Here is a 19,610-nt window from a genome sequence, read left to right as displayed (position 1 = left end):
AAATATCTGTTGGATTTCTGCTCAGGACATGGAATGGTTATTACTAACACCATGTTCCAACATAAAATGCGCACAAATTCACATTGGGAGAAGAGGCAAGGAATAAGAAAAATCTCATTGACTACGTTATTGTTGATAGTGATGTTTTCTCCCTGGTGCAGGACACCAGAGTGTAAAGATGATTTGAAATTGGAAGTGATTACTATTTCATCTTGAGCAGGATAAAATTGAATTTCATATTGAAAAGAATAACATGTAAGAAAGTTTTAAAGCGAATAAAAGTTCAGCAGCTCTCAGATGTGAACTATAGACTAAAATACACAAAGATTATTGAAGAAAAAATGAAATAGTTTGAGAACAGGAACCAAACTTTGGAGATTCAGTGGCAAACTCTGAAGAAAACATTGATTGATTCTGCCAGAGAGGCATGTGGTGAGGTTGTGTGCAAGGATAAAAAAATCAGAACTCCATGGTGGACACAGGAAGTTAAAGAGGCAGTTAATGAAAAGAAGAAAGCATATCAAAAGTTCCTGGCAAATAAGTCAGCTTGTGCTCTTAGAGAACACAGAGACAAATGTAAGAAAGCTAAACACTGTGTAAAACTAGCTAAAAAAAAACATCAGAGGACTTTGGCAAGAACACAGAAAAATAAATATCAAGAAGGTGGCAAAATATTCTGGAGGTTGTTGAAGAAACTTCGGAATGGAGTAAAATGCTGTAAAAGGAGTTATAGATGATATAGGTGACGTGAAAATGGGAGAAAAAGATATCCTTGACATATGGAGTAATTAATTTCAAAAACTGCTAAATGAAACAAGCAGTGATGACAGCACAGTTGTCAAAATCACTGAGGCATGCAGTCAGGAATATATATCCATACTTGAACTAGAAAAAGCCATCAAAGGTTTGAAATGTGGAAAGGCAGCAGGAATAGATGATATTCGACCAGAAATGCTATAGTATGGTGGTATAAACGTCTTATAGTGGCTGCACCGCATAGTTTAGAATGCCTGGACAGAGGGACGAATTCCTGATGATTGGAGTAGAGCTCTTATAGTACACATATACAAAAAGGGAAATAAAAACTGAATGTGAGAATTACAGAGGTATTTTCCTACTGAGTGTTCCTGGTAAGATCTATACAAGTATACTTGAGAAACTGTTGAGAAGAATTGTGGAAGAAAAGCTTGGTGAAGAACAAGCTGGATTCAGGTCAAATAGAGGCTGTCAGGATCAGATCGTCACTTTAAGACAAATAGTGGAGAAATCATGGGAATATAACAAAGATCTGTATTTAAGTTTTGTTGATCTGGAAAAGGCATATGACAAGGTGCCAAGAGAGAAGATATCCAATACACTACAATTATATTGTGTCAATGGGACATTATATCAAACAATACTTAGTCTTTGAGTTGTAAGTCAGCAGTTAGAATTGAAGGAAGTACAGGAAGATGGTTTAATGTTAATTCTGGTGTGAGACAAGGATGTACATTATCCCCTCTGTTATTCATTATCTATATGGATCACATTATTGAGGAAAGTGGTATTAAACATGATATCAGAATTTGAGATGTTAATGTCAGCTCTTTGCTTTATGCAGACGATGTTATACTTCTAAATAAATCCGCTACAAGTCTGCAAGATTCCCTGACTAAATTGAATAAGTGTTGTAATAGATATGGTATGAAGGTCAGCAATAAAAAGACAAAGACAATGAAAATAGGCAGAATCATTGAAAATGTCAACTGCTTTGTGAACAGAGAACCTCTGGAACAAGTAAAACATTTCAGCTACTTAGGTACGATTTTGAGTGAAGATGGTAAATTAAATATAGAAATAGACAACAGAATCAACAAAGCTGGTATGGTAGGAAGTCAAGTGAATAAATTCAAATGGAATAAGCGAGAAATTAGTCGGAACACTAAATTAGCTGTATACAAGAGAGTGTTCAAACCAGTTTTAACTTATGGATCTGAGAGCTGGTTCAGAAGTGAAACAGTTGACCAAAGACTAGTGACTGCAGATATGAGAGTCCTGAGAAAGATTAGAGGCGTGAATAGATGGCATCAATAGCAATATTATATTAAAAACGAGAATATTAGGAAAGAACTTGACATTGTCAGCATCCAAGAATGCGTTAGCAGAGATAATCTTAGGTGGTATGGTCACTTAAACAGAATGGGCGAGGAAAGATTAGCAAAACAAGTTTTTTCTACCCAGTTGGCAGGAAAACGACCCGGAGGAAGACCAAGATATAGTGGTATTGATATGGTACAAAGTGCGTTAGATGATAGAAATATAAGATCTTATAATGTTGGAGTCTTGACAAGTAACAGACTGATTTAGAGGAAAATTGTAGATAGGAAATTAGTAATGATGTAAATTTTTCATGTAGTACTCTCACATCATGTACACCCTTTGAGGGTACATGGCAGAAATTTGATGATGATGATGGCAAATAGTTGAGAATCATGGGAATATAAAGATCTGTATTTAAGTTTTGTAGATTTGGAAAAGGCATATGACAAGGTGTCAAGAGAGAATCTCTTTAAAACACTACAGTTATATGGTGTCAATGGGGCATTATATCAAGCAATACTTAGTCTTTATTTGAAGTTGTTAGTCAGTAGTTGGAATTGACAAAAGTACAGGAAGATGGTTTGGTGTTAAATCTTGTATCATACAAGGGTGTACATTGTCCATCATTATTTATTATCTATATGGATAGCAATATGAAGGAAAGTGGTATTAAACCTGATATCAAAATTGGAGATGTTAATCCCAGCTCTTTACTTTAAGCGGATGATGTTATACTTCTAAATAAATCAGCTACAAGTCTGCAAGATTCCCTAACTAAATTGGCTAACTGTTGTAATAGATATGGTATGAAGGTCAGCAATGACAAGACAAAGACAGTGAAAATAGGCCAAAGCACTGAAAATATCAACTGCATTGTGAGTGGAGAACCTATAGAACAAGTAAAACATTTCAACTACTAGGGCACGATTTTTGAAGGTGGTAAATTAAATATGGAAATAGACAACAGAATCAACAAAGCTGGTATGGTAGGAAGTCAACTGAATAAATTAAATGGAATAAGAAAGAAAGTAGTCAAAACACTAAATTAGCTGTTTACAAGACAGTGTTCAAACTAATTTTAACTTAAAATTTTAAATCTGAGAGTCGAGTTAGAAATAAGACACTTCACCCAAAACTAGATACCACAGATATGAGAGTCCTGAGAAAGATTAGGGTAGTGAACAGATGGAATCAATGGCAATATCATATTAAAAACAAGGATATTAGGAAAGAACTTGACATTGTTAGCATCGAGGAATGTGTTAGCAAAGCCAATCTCAGGTTTTACTTAAACAGAATGGGAGAGGAAAGATTAGCAAAACAAGTGTTCTCTGCCAGGTCGGCAGGAAAAAGACCCAGAGGAAGACATATAGCTGGATTGATACATTAAAAGTGACTTAAAAGACAGAAATATAAGATCTGATAATGTTGGCGTCTTGATAGGTAACAGATTGATTTGAATGAAAATTGTAGATAGGAAGTTAGTGGTGATGTAAGTTTTTCATGCAGTACTATCATATCCTGTATACCTTGAGGGTACATGTCAGGAATTTGATGACCCTTTTTTTTTTTTTCGTGTCTGGAGTGACTGATCTTCAGAAGCTTCCAGGAAAGAATACAGCAGGCCCACACAGTGAGATGTAGTACATCACCAAGCAACGAAGTGACCATACAGTATCTGATGATGTCCAGTGAGATGAATGGAACAGATCTACTACCCAGCCTTGTCTACCTCTGGGCATGGACACAAGCCATGGTAAGGTTTGGAGAAATTAGCATGGTCTCTTTTGACATTTGATTGAATTTGGCACAGAAGCATGCTGCTATGAAGACAAACTGTAATTAAATAGGCCAAGAAATTTTCTTCTCAGATAAAAGAAGAATATAATTTCTTGGTAAGTTTAATTTAATTTAAAACCAACTGAAAAAAATTTCTGCATGAAATATAATCTTATGATCTACCCCCCACTCTTTGCAACTGTGTCACCAATTTCCCCTATAGTCAAATGCATGTATGTTGGAAGACTGTTTTCCTCTCTTCACAATTCCTCACCACTGGCAGTCCCCAGTATTTTCATTTTCATTTATGCTCTTCCTCCTTATTCAGTGACAAAGGACCAGAAAAACAACACATGTGCAACTTCCGAAAACAAATTCAAACATAAATTATTCAAGGAAAAGATAGCTTTAGAACTGAACAAGAGTTTCCTCAAGGATAAGAAATGTTGGTGAATAAAGATTAGAGATAAGTTGTTTGAATAAGTATTTTATTACAAGTGATATTGATGCCAAGATGGCAGGAAAGACCCAGAGGAAGACCAAGGTCTAGGTGGATTGATTCGGTCAGAAGTGCCTTAGAAGTACAAAATGTTAGATATGGCAATATTGGAGTGCTCATAAGTAATATTCATTTGGAGGAAAATTGTTGATAGGAGATTAATAATAATGCAAAATTAATCATGCAGTGCTATCATAGTAACCTGAACATCCCCTTGGGGATACATATCAAGAAATTGATGATATTTACTCAAGAAAGTGCATGGTCACTTTGTACAAAATAAGAATTGGTATGTGACTGCACATTAGATGCAACATTGAAGTGAATACTAGTATACTCTACCTCAAGATACATAGGAAAGTGTGCTGGATGAGTTAGTATTCCTGGAAGGTTTCCCAAAGTACAGGGTGATTCAAAAAGATGGACTTAATTTTGCACTATATTTCCTGAACTATACATTGTATGTGAATGCATTTGAAAGAGGAGGTCCTAAAGTTTGAAATACTACCGCTAGAGCACTTGCCGAGTGCACAGCAGCGTCAGTTGTCAGCAAAATGACTACTATGCAGCACAAAATTTTCTGCGTTCGTGAGTTCATTAAAACTGAGTCGGTGACTGCGGTGCAGCCACCGTTTCGTCGTCGTTTCAACATTAAACCTCCAACAAGGAAGAGCATTTGTCATTGGAATTATCAATTTGAGTGAACAGATTGACTGTGCAAGGGGAAAAGCTCGGGGAGACTGCGTGTATCGGAGGAGAACGTGAGACGAATTCAACAGACTTTTGACTTTTTTTCAACAGACATTGAACATCTATGAACTTTAATTGAACATCTGTAAACTTTATTGTGAGTATAATCAAATATACTTTACATCATATTTTTCACTAGGTCTATGTTTGATATATAGACTTACAAAATTGAGTCCATCTTTTTGAATCACCCTGTACAATCATTTTTAATGAAGTTCAGTTATACTTTGGATGACAGTTCTAAGTAATATTACTTTAAAGTGCAAATGATCTTACTTTGGGATCCACTCCAGTTGGATTATGTGCACAGGCATGAAGCAAGATGACTGAACGTTCAGGGATTTTCTATAAATATAAAAGAAACACTAGTAAGTATGACTTATAACAAATCTCATAAAATACCAGAGAAAACTAATATTTTAATCACAGATATTATTTTATGTAATTGCCATATATGGTTTTTTGTGCTACTTTTAGGATGTCTAAAAACCAGCAATTTAAAAAAGAAATAAGAAAGCTTTATCTGTGGGTAAAATTACCAGTGTGAAAATGAATCCAGACCATTTCTTGCTCATTTCATTACTACATTCACTGTCACACCAACAGATCTGTTTATTCCTTAGTCAAGAATAACTACTGTGCTACTACAAATGTAAAGTTAATATTATGAAATCAAGTGAACTAATTTTGCAAAATACATTCCTCATCTAATTTTACATACTGGGAATTGTTCATCATTGCTCTTTATGAAATAACAAACCTGAATAGCCTTAACAGTTTATATTGCTTCTCCTGAATCACTTGTATCTTCAGATACTAACATCATTCAATAGTCATAACAAGAATTATTTGCAAAAATGCACTAATATTTAATAAATAAACAAAACCACTGATGCATCCAAGGACTGTAAGTCTAGTCACATTGATAACTCCTTAAAAACTTACTTCTTAAGAATTCTAAGAATCTGTACAGAAAGCATAAATGAACAGACCAAATTACTATGTTTGATAAAACACAGAAGCAATTTTTATGTTTCTGTCTTCTGATTTCTGTCTTTGTTTGCTTTGTGCTATGCTACTTGGAAGCCTGTCATCAGTGGTTTACGTGGAGCACAGCTTCACAATATAATTCTGTAGAAGGGCTCAATTATTTTAGATTTAATATCAGGACTGGTTGTTTTCTGAAATTTAAGATGAAAAGAAATGACTGGAGAATGCTTTCCATCTAACTCCTAGATGGAAAGCATTCTCCAGTCATTTAGAACACATTCCAAGCCAAGTTTCAGTTCTTATACAATTGTGGATTTTCTTGAGGAACAATTTCACAGCAACAATTATCATTATTATGATCCATTTGCCAAGGAATTTTTCTTTGAAGCTACTGATATTGCTGAAATGCAATAATATTCTTGTAATGTTAAAAAAATTACAAAGTTTAATCTATGCAGCACTTAATTTAGTTTTTCTAACACATAACATCATGAATTAGAAGTCAAATAATGACAACTAATTTGAGCAACATCTACAGACATAGCTGCAGAAAAGACACTGCAGGAACAGAGCATTTACGGAAAGCAATTGAAGGGATTCAATGAGAGAGAAGGGTCATCCATTAAGTGAATCATTTAGATACAATCTAGCACCCTGAAGGAGGTTTCTGGTGCACCACCCCAGATGTGAGAGCAATATTCTAAGGCTGGGAGGATTTATAAAGTATCAGGAATTAAGCAGAAGAGGCTACAGACATAATTTTTATGCCAGTTTTATCAATTCAGTTGAAAGTATGATTCTCGTAGGAGACAAATTCTTTCTTCTCAAAAATAGGCAAATCAGCCCTAGAACATATTCACCTGATAGACATGCTACAGTTAAAGGACTAAATATCAGATTAAATGAATTCTTCGGCATCATAAAGAAGTGAGATAATTAAACTGCTGTTTCACCGTGTTCTTCATTTAGACATATTAATTATTTCGTATCCAAACACAAGTGGTACAGTAGTAAGTAAGTGGTACAACATTATTCACAACAAATTAGGATGCATTACAAATGAGAACAGCTTAAATTTGTAGGTGAATTATACAAGGAATAATAATTAAATATGAAAAAAAGGAAACTATACATAACTTATATACAATAAATATGGTCAGATGTTCCTCCAGTATCTTGTACAATCAACTGCTCTTTCTGTGCAGGATATAAGGTCCTCTTTTGTGCAAAGTGATGGAAGAAAGGGACAAGAAAGAAGGTGTTCCATGGACTGGGTTGTCCAACATTCACAATTATCTGGGCCAGTGAGGTAGCTCCATTTGATGAGGTTTTGTTTGCAGCGTCCTGTCGTTCAAAGTCTGTTGAGGCTTTTTCCGAGTATTCCAGTTCAAATCGGCACCACGTGGAAGATGTTCGGCTGTTAGAATACCAGTATTATTTTCAGGATATAGTGCAAGCCATTGTTGAAGTCTTGTCTCCGGGGAGTGTTTAGGTGGTTCAACAGTTGCCAAGAAGCTATGTTGGGATCTTAGTCTTTGGGGCACTGCGGTCTGGCCGAATAATGGGTGGCGTTCATCATTCATTTGTCTGCTTCTTTCGTCAGCTGAGAATGCAGATCTTTAAATTGAAGGGGAAGTGCAATACCAGCCAAAGTATACAGGTCTTTTAATGGTGTTGGTTTCAGGCATCCTGTAATTAAGCAGCAGCTTTCATTCAATGCTGGATCATTTTTCAGCATGGCAGGATCTGGACCATACTGGGCAGGCATATTCAGCAGAAGAATAGCAAAGGGCCAAGGCAGAAGATCTCAGTGTGCTAAAGTCTACACCCCATTTGGAGGAGGTAAGTTTTCTTAGTCTATTGTTTCTTGCATTCACTTTTGCCTTTGTTTTTTCTATGAGAGGGTGCGATCAAGAGTCACACCAAGGTAGATTGGATTCCAGGAATGTTCTATATTTAGATAAGATAACTATACTATATGACATGCTCAATACAAGAAATCTTACTTTTTATGTCACACTGTTATAATGTACATTGGAAAACCCCATTTTGGTATATGACAGGTTAATATATACACATTAAGTTGACCATAAAAACAACAAAAAATTCTTTTGCTCATACCTCAATCATCCATATCATTATCCATCATATATTGCCCATTCAATCATACTGGAAGGTATATATGTGAAGGCTGAACTATACACCTCATTCCAAAAGTTTTACTAAACTGGACAGACAAGTACATCTGATAAGTTTTATTGAAGAGGACAAAAGATTATATTCGATTCTACAGATGTACATATCCTTTGGTGAATTATTATGGGACAACACAAAAGAAAAAATTAGGTGATAAAGAACAAGAAAACTCTTCAGAAATGAAAACTGTATAAAAACAACAAAAAATTCTTTTGCTGACTCCTTTGCTTTCCATTTATAGAAGACTTTCACATGTTGCATTTTGCATGAAGGGTTTTTTTAAGCTATACTATTGTAACCTCTCCTTAACAGCATAATTTATCACTATGAAAAGAGCAAGTTGACATTAGTGACATATTACTGAATAAAAAATGTGTGTTACAATTTACACATATGATCATTTACAGACTTTTGTCTGTAAATGACCACATATGCAACTTCCATGTTATATTCTTTAACAAATTCTGGTTGAGGTCTATTGAACCTTCTGATGACCTTTACTAGTTATTTACTTAGTTTAGAAGAAAAACTTTGGGAAAGAATTCTCAACCAGAGAATACAGTCCGACTACAGATGCAAGATCCCTCGATACTTCTGCACATGGCAGAAGGTGAATCCATTCTGATAATAGGGTAATCAATGTGTTTTGTGGGATGGGTGTTTATTATCATATGTTGAAAAAATTAGTTTTTTTTTAATGAAAATGCTAGTTTTAACATAGTAGTAACATTCATTGTTTGCTTGTATAACAGTTGGAAAATTTCACATATAAAGCACATGATTTTGAGTGTTGGTGGCAAATTCATACATCGCCTTATTCCTTTCTCCCGTTCACATGAACTGACTCTTCTTGGCACTGTGCCAGCTATGGGTCTCACAACTGTGGGCAGACTATACCTCTAACTAATATAAGAATTCAATAGGACTACTCACAGCTATATCTTGTAACGCACCAGCAAAGTCAAATCCACACGTTTTGGGATCATAATACCTATACTGCTTTACAGTGAAACCTGAACGTCTGTCAAGAAATTAAGAAAATAATTTTAAATGACATCACTTCAAATCAAAGACAAGATTATATACAAAATTTTTCAGAGCAAAAAACGTAAACATTTTTTGTTCTGAAACAATGAATTATACTCAGCCCTGCAATCTATGATTTACCAGTTACTGATATAAAATAACATGAAAAGTTCAATTAAAAGTTTTTTTTTTAATCTCATTGGATCACTTGAAATTTACCTTGAAACAAGATTGCGGTAAATATCTGTCCCATTGTATCAAAGTTTAACTCACCCTATTATCAATTAAAGATTTCAGATTGGGGATCACTTAAAAGTTAGTCAGGTAATGGGAGAATTTAGCATAGCATATAACCTTACCCATCTAGTGTAATCCAATATGAGGTATACTTTATTTATTTTTTTATTTTTAAATATATGGCTACCAGCCATGGGGAGTAAACCTATAGTACATTGTTTTGTGGGAGGGATAAGAATTTATTACATATATATATATATATATTTTTAAAAATAATAATTATACTGACTAGGAGCACCGAGAAAGGTATGATAAAAACTTTAATCAAACATGACTAGTTTGGTCGGAACGCCGACTTCTTCAGGTGTGTAAATAACTACAAGAATCTGGAAAAAATCAGTTAAAAAACATGGACTTCTCATATAAAACAAATTGGGAATAGTAACAGTCAAATTTGAACTGGTGTCCGTGTGGCAGGTCTAACGTGAGGCATACGCGAGTGGCTACTAACTCGAGAGCACCAGAATTGAATTGTTGCGCTGTGAGATTCAGGCAAGCTGCAGCTTAAATTATTGTTCATGTGTGATGTTTACTTGCCCATACTATGAAAGTGTGTGTGTGTGTGTATATATCTTTCATAGAAATTGTCAGCATCCAGGAATGCGTTAGCAGAGCTAATCTCAGATGGTATGGTAACTTAAATAGAATGGGAGAGGAAAGATTAGCAAAACAAGTGTTCTCTGCCAGGTTGGCAGGAAAACGACCCAGAGGAAGACCAAGATATAGGTGGATTGATACGGTACAAAGTGCCTTAGACGATAGAAATATAAGATCTGATAATGTTGGAGTCTTGACAAGTAACAGACTGATTTGGAGGAAAACTGTAGATAGGAAGTTAGTAATGATGTAATTTTTTCATGTAGTACTGTCATATCCTGTACACCCCTTGAGGGTACATGGCAGGAATTTGATGATGATGATGATGATGAGAATTTTAAAAATATCAATTAATTTGTACAATAATTTATAAGATCTGGCACATCCCTAATTTTGCCTCTAGTCCATTGTCCATCCTCCAGCACATCATACATACTACTTCTGTTCCAAATGCCTGCTAACCAATTACTAGCCTACTGGAAAGAAAAGCTTGTTCATTTCATTCCATATTCTATCACAGTACACTGTAGCTGATGTTTTGAGGGAAAATTATGTGATTTTTATCTACTCATCTCAAGTTTTTCATTTGAAATATCTGTTGAAAGATGATTGCAACAACTATAGTGGAATTAGTCTGCTAAATACAGGATATAAAATATATGTAGGAATATTAAAGAGAAGCTAAACAGTATTGTAGAGGACAAACTATTAGAACAACAAAATGGTTTCCAAAAAGACCGATTCTGCATAGATCCAATATTTACTCTTGGAAAAATGGTATCTATTATTAATAGAAAAGAGAAGTTCAAAAAGAAACCCACATGGCCTTTATTGATTATGAAAAAGCCTTTGACAAAATTAGTAGACAAAATTTTTTTATAATAACCGATTTAAATATACCAAACCAACTTTTATAATCCATTCAAGAAATATATACAGGAAATAAAACAGCAGTTGAATTAGAACATATCTCAGAATGGAGAGATATATCAAGAGGAGTATGACAAAAATGTACCCTCTCACCTCTTGTTTTTCAATATATATATATATATATATATATATATATGAATAAATAAAATTATAACTTACTAATTATATGAAGAGCCAAAGGCTTCAATTCGGTAACATGAAATTATTTAAGTTAAGGGATATTACATCCCATATTGTTTCATAGCCGAATAAGATACTCAAAGAGTTTCATGCCAAATATAGAAACTATATAAAGTTTCGGCAAGTCCAAGCGTAAGCAAATGCCTGGATAGTGCAACACTAGGGTAACTCATAGTAAGGGTGGAGCAAGCTCCAATCACTGTTCTTGGTATTTACCCATAATGTGAAACCCAGCTCCTAGGAGCTGTATTACTGTTCTACATTGTGAGAGGTCACTACCCAGACTGGTTTCACCTTTATTGAGGTCTCATCAGTGAGTAGGTAGACCTAGGTAATACCAAGTTTGTAGTGAACAGAACTTACATACCCTACTATAAGAATTGCCAAGAAGTTGTCCTAATAAATTACTAATTATATGAAGAGCCAAAGGCTTCAATTTGGCGTTGTGAAATTATTTAAGGTGGACTATGAGTTACCCTGGTGTTGCACTATCCAAGTATTTGCTTACGCTTGGACTCACCGAACTTTAGATAGTTTCTATATTCAGCTATGAAACAATATGGGATGCAATATCCCTTAACTTAAATGCCGAACTGAAGCCTTTGGCTCTTCATATAATTAGTAATTTATTAGGACACCTTGGAAATTCTTATAGTAGGGTATGTAAGTTCTGTTTGCTACAAACTTGGTATTACCTAGGTCTACCTACTCATTGATGAGACCTCAATAAAGGTTGAAACCAGTCTGGGTAGTGACCTTCTCTCATAATGTAGAACAGTAATACAGCTCCTAGGAGTTGGGTTTGACATTATGGGTAAATACCAAGAACAGTGATTGGAGCTTGCTCTACCCTTACTATGAGCTGCCCTAGTGTTGCACTATTCAGGTATTTGCTTACGCTTGGACTCGCCAAACTTTATATGGTTTCTATATTCAGCATGAAACTCTGAGTTTCTTATTCAGCTATGAAACAATATGGGATGTAATATCCCTTAACTTAAATAAAATTATAACAATCTGGAAACAGTATAACCCATTTGGTATACAAATAACTCCACGAATGAAGACACTATTTGCAGATGATCAAATAGCATTAGCTACATCAGATGTTCTAAACCACATTTTCAACACTTTCTCAGCCAATGGCTACCCTCCCAAAAAATATTGAAACGTAACCCCCCCCCCCTCACAACAAGGATTACTCTAAATCCATCACCATACCCTATATCCGAGGCACCTTGGAAAAAATTACAAAAATCCTAAAAAAACATGACTTAACTTCTTGTTACAGACCACATAAAAAATTGGCATTCCTTATCTGCTCTACTAAAGAGCGACCCCCCCCCCCCCAGACCTACCTGGTGTATACCAGGTCCCTTGCAGCTGTAAGCTGTCCTACTTTGGCCAAACAAGCAGGACAGCAAATATTAGAATTTCAAAACACAAGGACTACATCTGGTTTCACCAATACAGCCATTCTGGTCTTGCTGACCATGCTCTGGATACCTGCCATAGAATACGGTGGAAGAAAGCCACGATAATACACTGTAGTAAATACAAATATGAAAGGCTTTTCATGGAATCAGCTTCAGCCCTAAGAAACAATCCAAACCTCAACAAATTTGGCTGCATGAGACTGCCTCAAATTTGGGAAACATACATCAGAAGACCTTCAGCCCAATCGCCCAAGAATACTAACATTGCCCGCTAGGGGGAACCATCAGGACTTTAGGAGAAATAATAGCTTCCTGCTTCTTCCGCACTTACTGTTTGTTGTGCCTGCGTGAACGTGCCTTGTTCTTAAGTTCCTTGAAAATGGCAACGTGACATTGCAGAAATATTGAAGTATATTAAAATTTATTTTTGTGTATATCCTAGTTTACGTTGTAATTTCCTTAAATTATTTAGTAAAAAAGCTACATCAGATGATTTACAAAGATCGTTAAAACCATATCTCAAAACAATATAATATGACAATATCTAAAGAAAAAACAAAATTAATGGCATTCAAAGGAAAAAACTCAATAAGAAGTAAAATATTGTTATACTGATTGTTATGCTGATAGATAATAAAATATTAGAACAAGTAAATACTTTCAAATACTTGGGATGTGATTTATCATACGAAGAAAAAGACAGACACTAACATATCAAACTTTGTCAAAGTAAATAGCATAATCAATAATATATTTAAGCCATCCCTAGCACAAAAACACACTAGAATCAGATTATATAATGTCTTGTCAAAACTAACTTTACTATATGGAAGTGAAACATGGACCATAAAAAGGAAAGATGGAAAACGAATTCAAACAGCAGAAAGCAGGACCATAAAACAAATGAAGAAAGTTTAAAATCCCTGAATATAAAACCAATTAATTACTACATAAGACAGTATAAACAAAAATGGATAGAGCATTTAAATCTAATGGACAACAGTAGACTACCAAAAATATACCAAACCAGCTGTCATACTTCCCTTAAACTCGTTCACACTAGATGCACTCACTATCCCTAAAGGTAAACTATTCCACTCACTCACTTGCTCTGTGAGGGAAAAACCTAGCTCTTACTCCTTTCTTGACTGTGAACAAACTTAACTTCCATGGATGCCCTTGTTTTCTCTCTCTCTCAACCCCCCACCTTCCATATAATGAAAAGTTTCATCAGACGATATCCTAAAACACCCATTCAAAATTTATAGACTGCTATCATATCACCTCCCTCTTTCTCCAGTTAACCAATCTGTAATCCACATACCGTTAATCTGTCCTCATAATCTAAATCCCATAATCCAGATATAATCTTTGTAAGCATCCTTTCCACAGATTCTTTAATCCACTTGGAATCCGGGAGACCAAATTGCACACAATAATCCAGATGTGGTCTTATCAAAGCTTTATAAAAAGGCAAAATGACTTCCTTATCCTTACATGTCAAGATTCACTTCAAAATCTTAATCATCCTCTAAGTTGTATTTGCAATTTTTGCTATGTGATCTTTGAACTTCAAATTCCTATCCACTGTGCTTAGAACAGTTTTTCTGTTAGGCAAAAGACATGCAGTAGCACAAATATCTCCCACCTGCTTGATGCTGACAGACATTCCCACCATTGGTTGGTAAATGGTATTGAGATGCTCCACTAGCTCATTGACAATCTTGCCTCATTTGCATGACATTATTGAAGTTAGGCATGCTAATATGCTCATTGTTATTTAGCCAAGTTTCAGAGAGTATTAATATCTGGTAATGCTGAGTAACTGCATCCATGAGATTTTTGGAATGAGCTGGAAGAATTGACAATTAAGAGAAAGATGGGATATGTGTCTTTGATAAACAGGAGTAAAGAGTCTTGTATGGTTTTCATTAGATTACTTCCTAACCTTTCAAGCTCCTTTTGGAGAGGCACCACTAACTGTGCAATTTTCAATGTAAAAGTCTCGTCACCAGTAAACAAACTGACAATTGCTTGTTCTTTTCATACTTGTACAAACCAAATCAAAAGGTCCTAGAGATTAATGAATGGATATGGCACAAGCTAGAATTAGAGAAACATGATTCCATTTTGCTGACATCGTTTTATTGCTACCTGAAACATACTGGCCGTACAGCATCTAATCGCAATAAGGGCATCACCAATGTTATGCGATCAAATGTACTAAGCGCTTCCATTTTAGAAATTATGGACTTTACAACCGTGTTATAAATAACTATTTTAATTTCCTGATGTTTCGACCTTTATATTAAGGTCATCATCTGGAGTATACACAAATATACAAGGACAACTGAGTTACATTTCACACAGTATGCTAAAGAGACAATGATTTGATCAACAGCTATTCCTCTAGTGAAATTATAATATATATACATATATAGAAAAAATAAATAAATAAAAAATACAAATAAAATTAAAAAATTAATTAGTTAGAAAGTACATCAAAGCTATATCCTATTTAAGATAACATCAGAGAAGTCTGGTTTATCATTGTTTTTTAGTGAGGTCTTGTAGAGAATTTTGTTGATAGTGTTTTGGCTGTAACCATTTTCTTAAGAAAGTATAAATTCGTCTTAAGCGCTTGTTCACTGGAGCAAATCTTCAAAGCCTTGTTTTTTTAGAGTATTAATGGCACCTAGTTTTTGTGTTTGGTGGTGGTAGGAGTTTATGTGTATATATTGGTCAGTATATGTGTTTTTTTCCAGTAAACAGTGAAGGAAAGACTTAAGCGCTTGTTCATTGGAGCAAATCTTCAAAGCCCCGTTTTTTAGAGTATTAATGACACATAGTTTTTGTGTTGGGTGGTGGTAGGAGTTTGTGTATATGTTGGCCAGCATGTGTCAGTTTTTGGTAAACAGTGAAGGAAAGACTGACAGAAGGAAGACCTATGACAAGTATATCTAGAAACAGAAGCGTGTTCTGCTTTTTAATCTCAATTGTGAACTGTATGCGTTTGTGTTGTTTGTTTAGGTGGCTGAGGAAAGTGTAATGTCTGGCAGCCATGGGACCAGATAGAAAAAACATCGTCAATGTATCTAAGCCAGACTTTGGGTTTTAAAGGAGAGAAATCAAGAGCACGTTGCTCAAAAAATTCCATATAAAAGTTAGCAAATGGAGAGGGGGGGGGGGAATAATGGCGGGCCCATGGCTGTGCCTTTTTTTTGTATGTGGAAAGTGTTTTGCCACATTTAGTGGCTTTATTTAGAAGTATAGCATCATCCGCATAAAGCAAAGAGATAACATTAACATCTCCAAATCTGATATCATGTTTAATACCACTTTCCTTCATAATGTGATCCATATAGATAATGAATAAGAGAGGAGATAATGTACATCCTTATCTCACACCAGATTTAACATTAAACCATCTTCCTGTACTTCCTTCAATTCTAACTGCTGACTTACAACTCAAATAAAGACTAAGTATTGCTTGATATAATGCCCCATTGACACCATACAACTGCAGCATATTGAATAGCTTCTCTCTTGGCAACCTTGTCATATGCCTTTTCCAAATCGACAAAACTTAAATACAGATCTTTGTTATATTCCCAGGCTTTCTCGACTATTTGTCATAAAGTGAAGATCTGATCCTGACAGCCACTATTTGAGCTGAATCCAGCTTGTTCTTCACCAAGCTTTTCTTCCACAATTCTTCTCAACCCTCTCTCAATTATACTTGCATATATCTTACCAGGAACTCAGTCGGGAATTACCTCTGCAATTCTCACATTCAGTTTTATTTCCCTTTTTATATATGGGTACTATGAGAGCTCTACTCCAATCATCGGGAACTGGTCCTTCTGTCAAGGCTTTCTGAACTATGCAGTGCAGCCACTGTAAGAATTTTATACCACCATACTTCAGCATTTCTCATTGAATATCATCTACTCCTGCTGTCTTTCCACATTTCAAGCCGTTGATGGCTTTTTCTACTTCGAGAATGGATATGTATTCCTGACTGTATGCGTGTTGAGTGTTTTTTTACCACTGTGCTATCACTGCTTCTTTCATTTAGCAATTTTTCAAAGTAATTACTCCATACTTCAAGGATATCATTTTCTCCTGTTTTCATGTCACCTTTATCATCTCTAACTCCTTTTACAGCACTCCTCTTTCCTCCATTTCTAAGCTTCTTCAACAACCTCCAGAATATCTTAGCACCTTCTTGATATTTATTTTCTATGTTCTTGCCAAAGTCATCCCATGACTTTTGTTTAGCTAGTTTTACACAGTGTTTCGCTTTCTTACATTTGTCTCTGTATTCTCTAAGAGCAAAAGCTGATTTCTTTTGTGTGTCAAGTGGCAAGTGCCACTTGAAGTGGTTTCTTCAAGTGGCAAGCCTTGAAGAAACCATGATTGATATGCTTTCTTCTTTTCCATAACTGCCTCTTTAACTTCCTGTGTCCACCATGGAGTTCTGATTTTTCTATCCTTGCAGATAACCTCGCCACATGCCTCTCTGGCTGAATCAATCGTGGTTTCTTCAAGGCTTGCCACTGAATCTCCAAGGTTTGGTTCCTGTTTTGAAACTCATTCATTTTTTCTTCAACAATCTTTGTGTATTTTAGTCTACAGTTATCATCTGAGAGCTGCTCAACTTTTATTCTTTAAAACTTTCTTACATGTTATTCTTTTCAATATGAAATTCAATTTTATCCTGCTCAAGACAATATAGTGACCGCTTCCAATTTCAAATCCTCTGTACATTCTGGTGTCCTGCACCAGGGAGAAAACATCACTATCAACAATAACATAGTCAATGAGACTTTTCTTATTTCTTGCCTCTTCTCTCCACGTGAATTTTTGCACATTTTTATGTTGAGCATGGGGTTAGTAATAACCAGCCCATGTCCTGAGCAGAAATCCAACAGGTATTTGCCATTATTATTAGCTTTGCTCTTTTCTCCAAATTTTCCCAAAATATTTTTTGTATGTCTGAACAATCATTTGTTACTCTGGTATTTAAATCCCCAACAAGACAACTTTTCCTTTTTCATTGCATCAGTTGCTTTCTCTAAAGTCTCAAAAAATTCCTCCACTTCTACCTTAGGAGAACCTTCTGTAGGACCATAGGCACAAATAAGTCTCATTGTCCAGTTACCCATTCTGATATTTGCCCACATCACTCTACTCGAGACTGCCAGCCATTCAAGAAGATTAGCCTTGTATTTTGTATTGAATACTATGGCTACTCCTCCTTTTTCTTGATTGTTATTTCCTCAATGTAATATTTTGTATTTATTGTTCAGAAAGATCTCACCAGTTTTTGTCTTTTTTGTTTCAGTCACCCTTATTATGTCGATCTGGTACTTATGTAATTCTTCAGCTAGTTCCATTTCTTTGCCATTCAGGCTTCTTATGTTGATAGTACCAATCTTTAACTCTGGTGATGTTGAGTTGGGGTGTGTTTTCAGATTTGTTCCAGTAGCTGACTTTTCGCCTCAGTTCCCTGGCAAAAACAGCGGCGGCCTTGTTTAACCGGGCGACACCCCAGCTGGCATGAAATTTTGACATGTTGCACCATCATTTTCTATATATTGGTTTTAGCCAATAAGAATACAATTTGGTCAGCTAAATCCCAAATTGCAAGCCCATCTTTGTTCGTTCAGTATCCAGGTAGATACCCAACAGGGTGCACCACGAGAAGGTGAGGATTGGACATTAGGTCAGAAGCCCTGGTTTGTTCTCCGCATTCCTTTAAAGGTTATGTGGAGGTCTCCACTCAGTTATACAGTTTTGACCCTTAAGCATCCCTTGATAATACATGCAATTTAATATAGTTTTTACCGTGCCGCAAGCTGCACAAAATCACGTTACAAGCCACATGTGGCCTGCGGGCCTGCTGTTAGCCACCTATGATCTATATCAAAGAATGTTTCTCTGATATTATCTTAAATAGAATATAGCTTTGATGTACTTTCTAATTAATTTTTTAAATTTTATTTGTATTTTTTTAAATTTTTTTTTCTATATATATACACATATATATTTTCACTAGAGGTCATGCCAGTAGAATAACCATTGATCAAATCATTGTCTCTTCAGCATACTGTGTGAAATTTAATTCAGTTTGTCCTTGTATATTTGTGTATACTCCAGATGATGACCTTAATATTTAGGTCAAAATGTTGGGAAATTAAAATAGTTATTTATAACACAGTTGTAATAGAGTGGAATTTTAGGAACTCCTATCTTATCACAATCTAACATGCGTTTCCAAACAAAAAAAGAATATAAATACAGGTGATTGCCTATGAGTATAAAATTATTGCTATGTAAATATATCAAGCATATTTTACTATGAGAATTAAATAAGTGTGTATTTAGTACCACTCACAAATGAGTTAAAATCAATAATGGAAGTGTAAACCTTCAGCAGAGTTTTATAAAATAATATGTATTAATAGATATATAATGTTAGTCAACAGGGGGGGTGAAGTCCAAAGGTCACGGAGCAGTGATGCAAGGGAGCGGCTCGCCCCAAGCAAACAGCGTGACGTCAGCGCACGTGCAATAGTGAAGAAGGCTGGACGCCGTGACGTAAGACGATGTGAATGTTGGCTTGACATCACGAAATGCGAGAAACGCCGAGAAAAAAGAGGGAAATATAAGGGTCATGCACCCCTGAAAAAAGGCTTTTAGTTCCTGGATCTCCCAGTGTTTGTCTCGTGGTGGTGAAGGGTTACGGTGCCTCCATACCGGAGGATTCCGATAAAGGTAGCAACGGAACTCGGCGGTCGTATCTCCGCAGAAGAAATAAGCCCGGCAGTTCATAGAAAGCCAGGTTG

At 35.5% G+C, this 19,610-nt stretch overlaps 1 protein-coding gene across 1 annotated transcript in view; it reads right to left on the bottom strand.

The window, feature by feature from the left end:
* Positions 1–19,610, bottom strand: part of Got2 (glutamate oxaloacetate transaminase 2) — a 170,679-nt gene that overhangs the window by 57,742 nt on the left and 93,327 nt on the right. The window contains exons 6-7 of the mRNA XM_090407797.1: positions 9,227–9,314; positions 5,384–5,452 (exon numbers count right to left, since the gene is read on the bottom strand). Coding sequence (XP_090263923.1) covers positions 5,384–5,452; positions 9,227–9,314 — 157 coding nt within the window. The remainder of the gene's footprint in view (positions 1–5,383; positions 5,453–9,226; positions 9,315–19,610) is intronic.

The sequence above is a fragment of the Typopeltis vanoorti genome, chromosome 18, assembly GCF_054136105.1.
Source record: "Typopeltis vanoorti isolate ZY-2024b chromosome 18, IOZ_Tvanoo_1.0, whole genome shotgun sequence".
Lineage (NCBI taxonomy): Eukaryota > Metazoa > Arthropoda > Arachnida > Uropygi > Thelyphonidae > Typopeltis > Typopeltis vanoorti.
The sequence above is the reverse complement of the archived record's forward strand: the minus strand, read 5'-3'. Positions and strand labels throughout refer to the sequence as shown.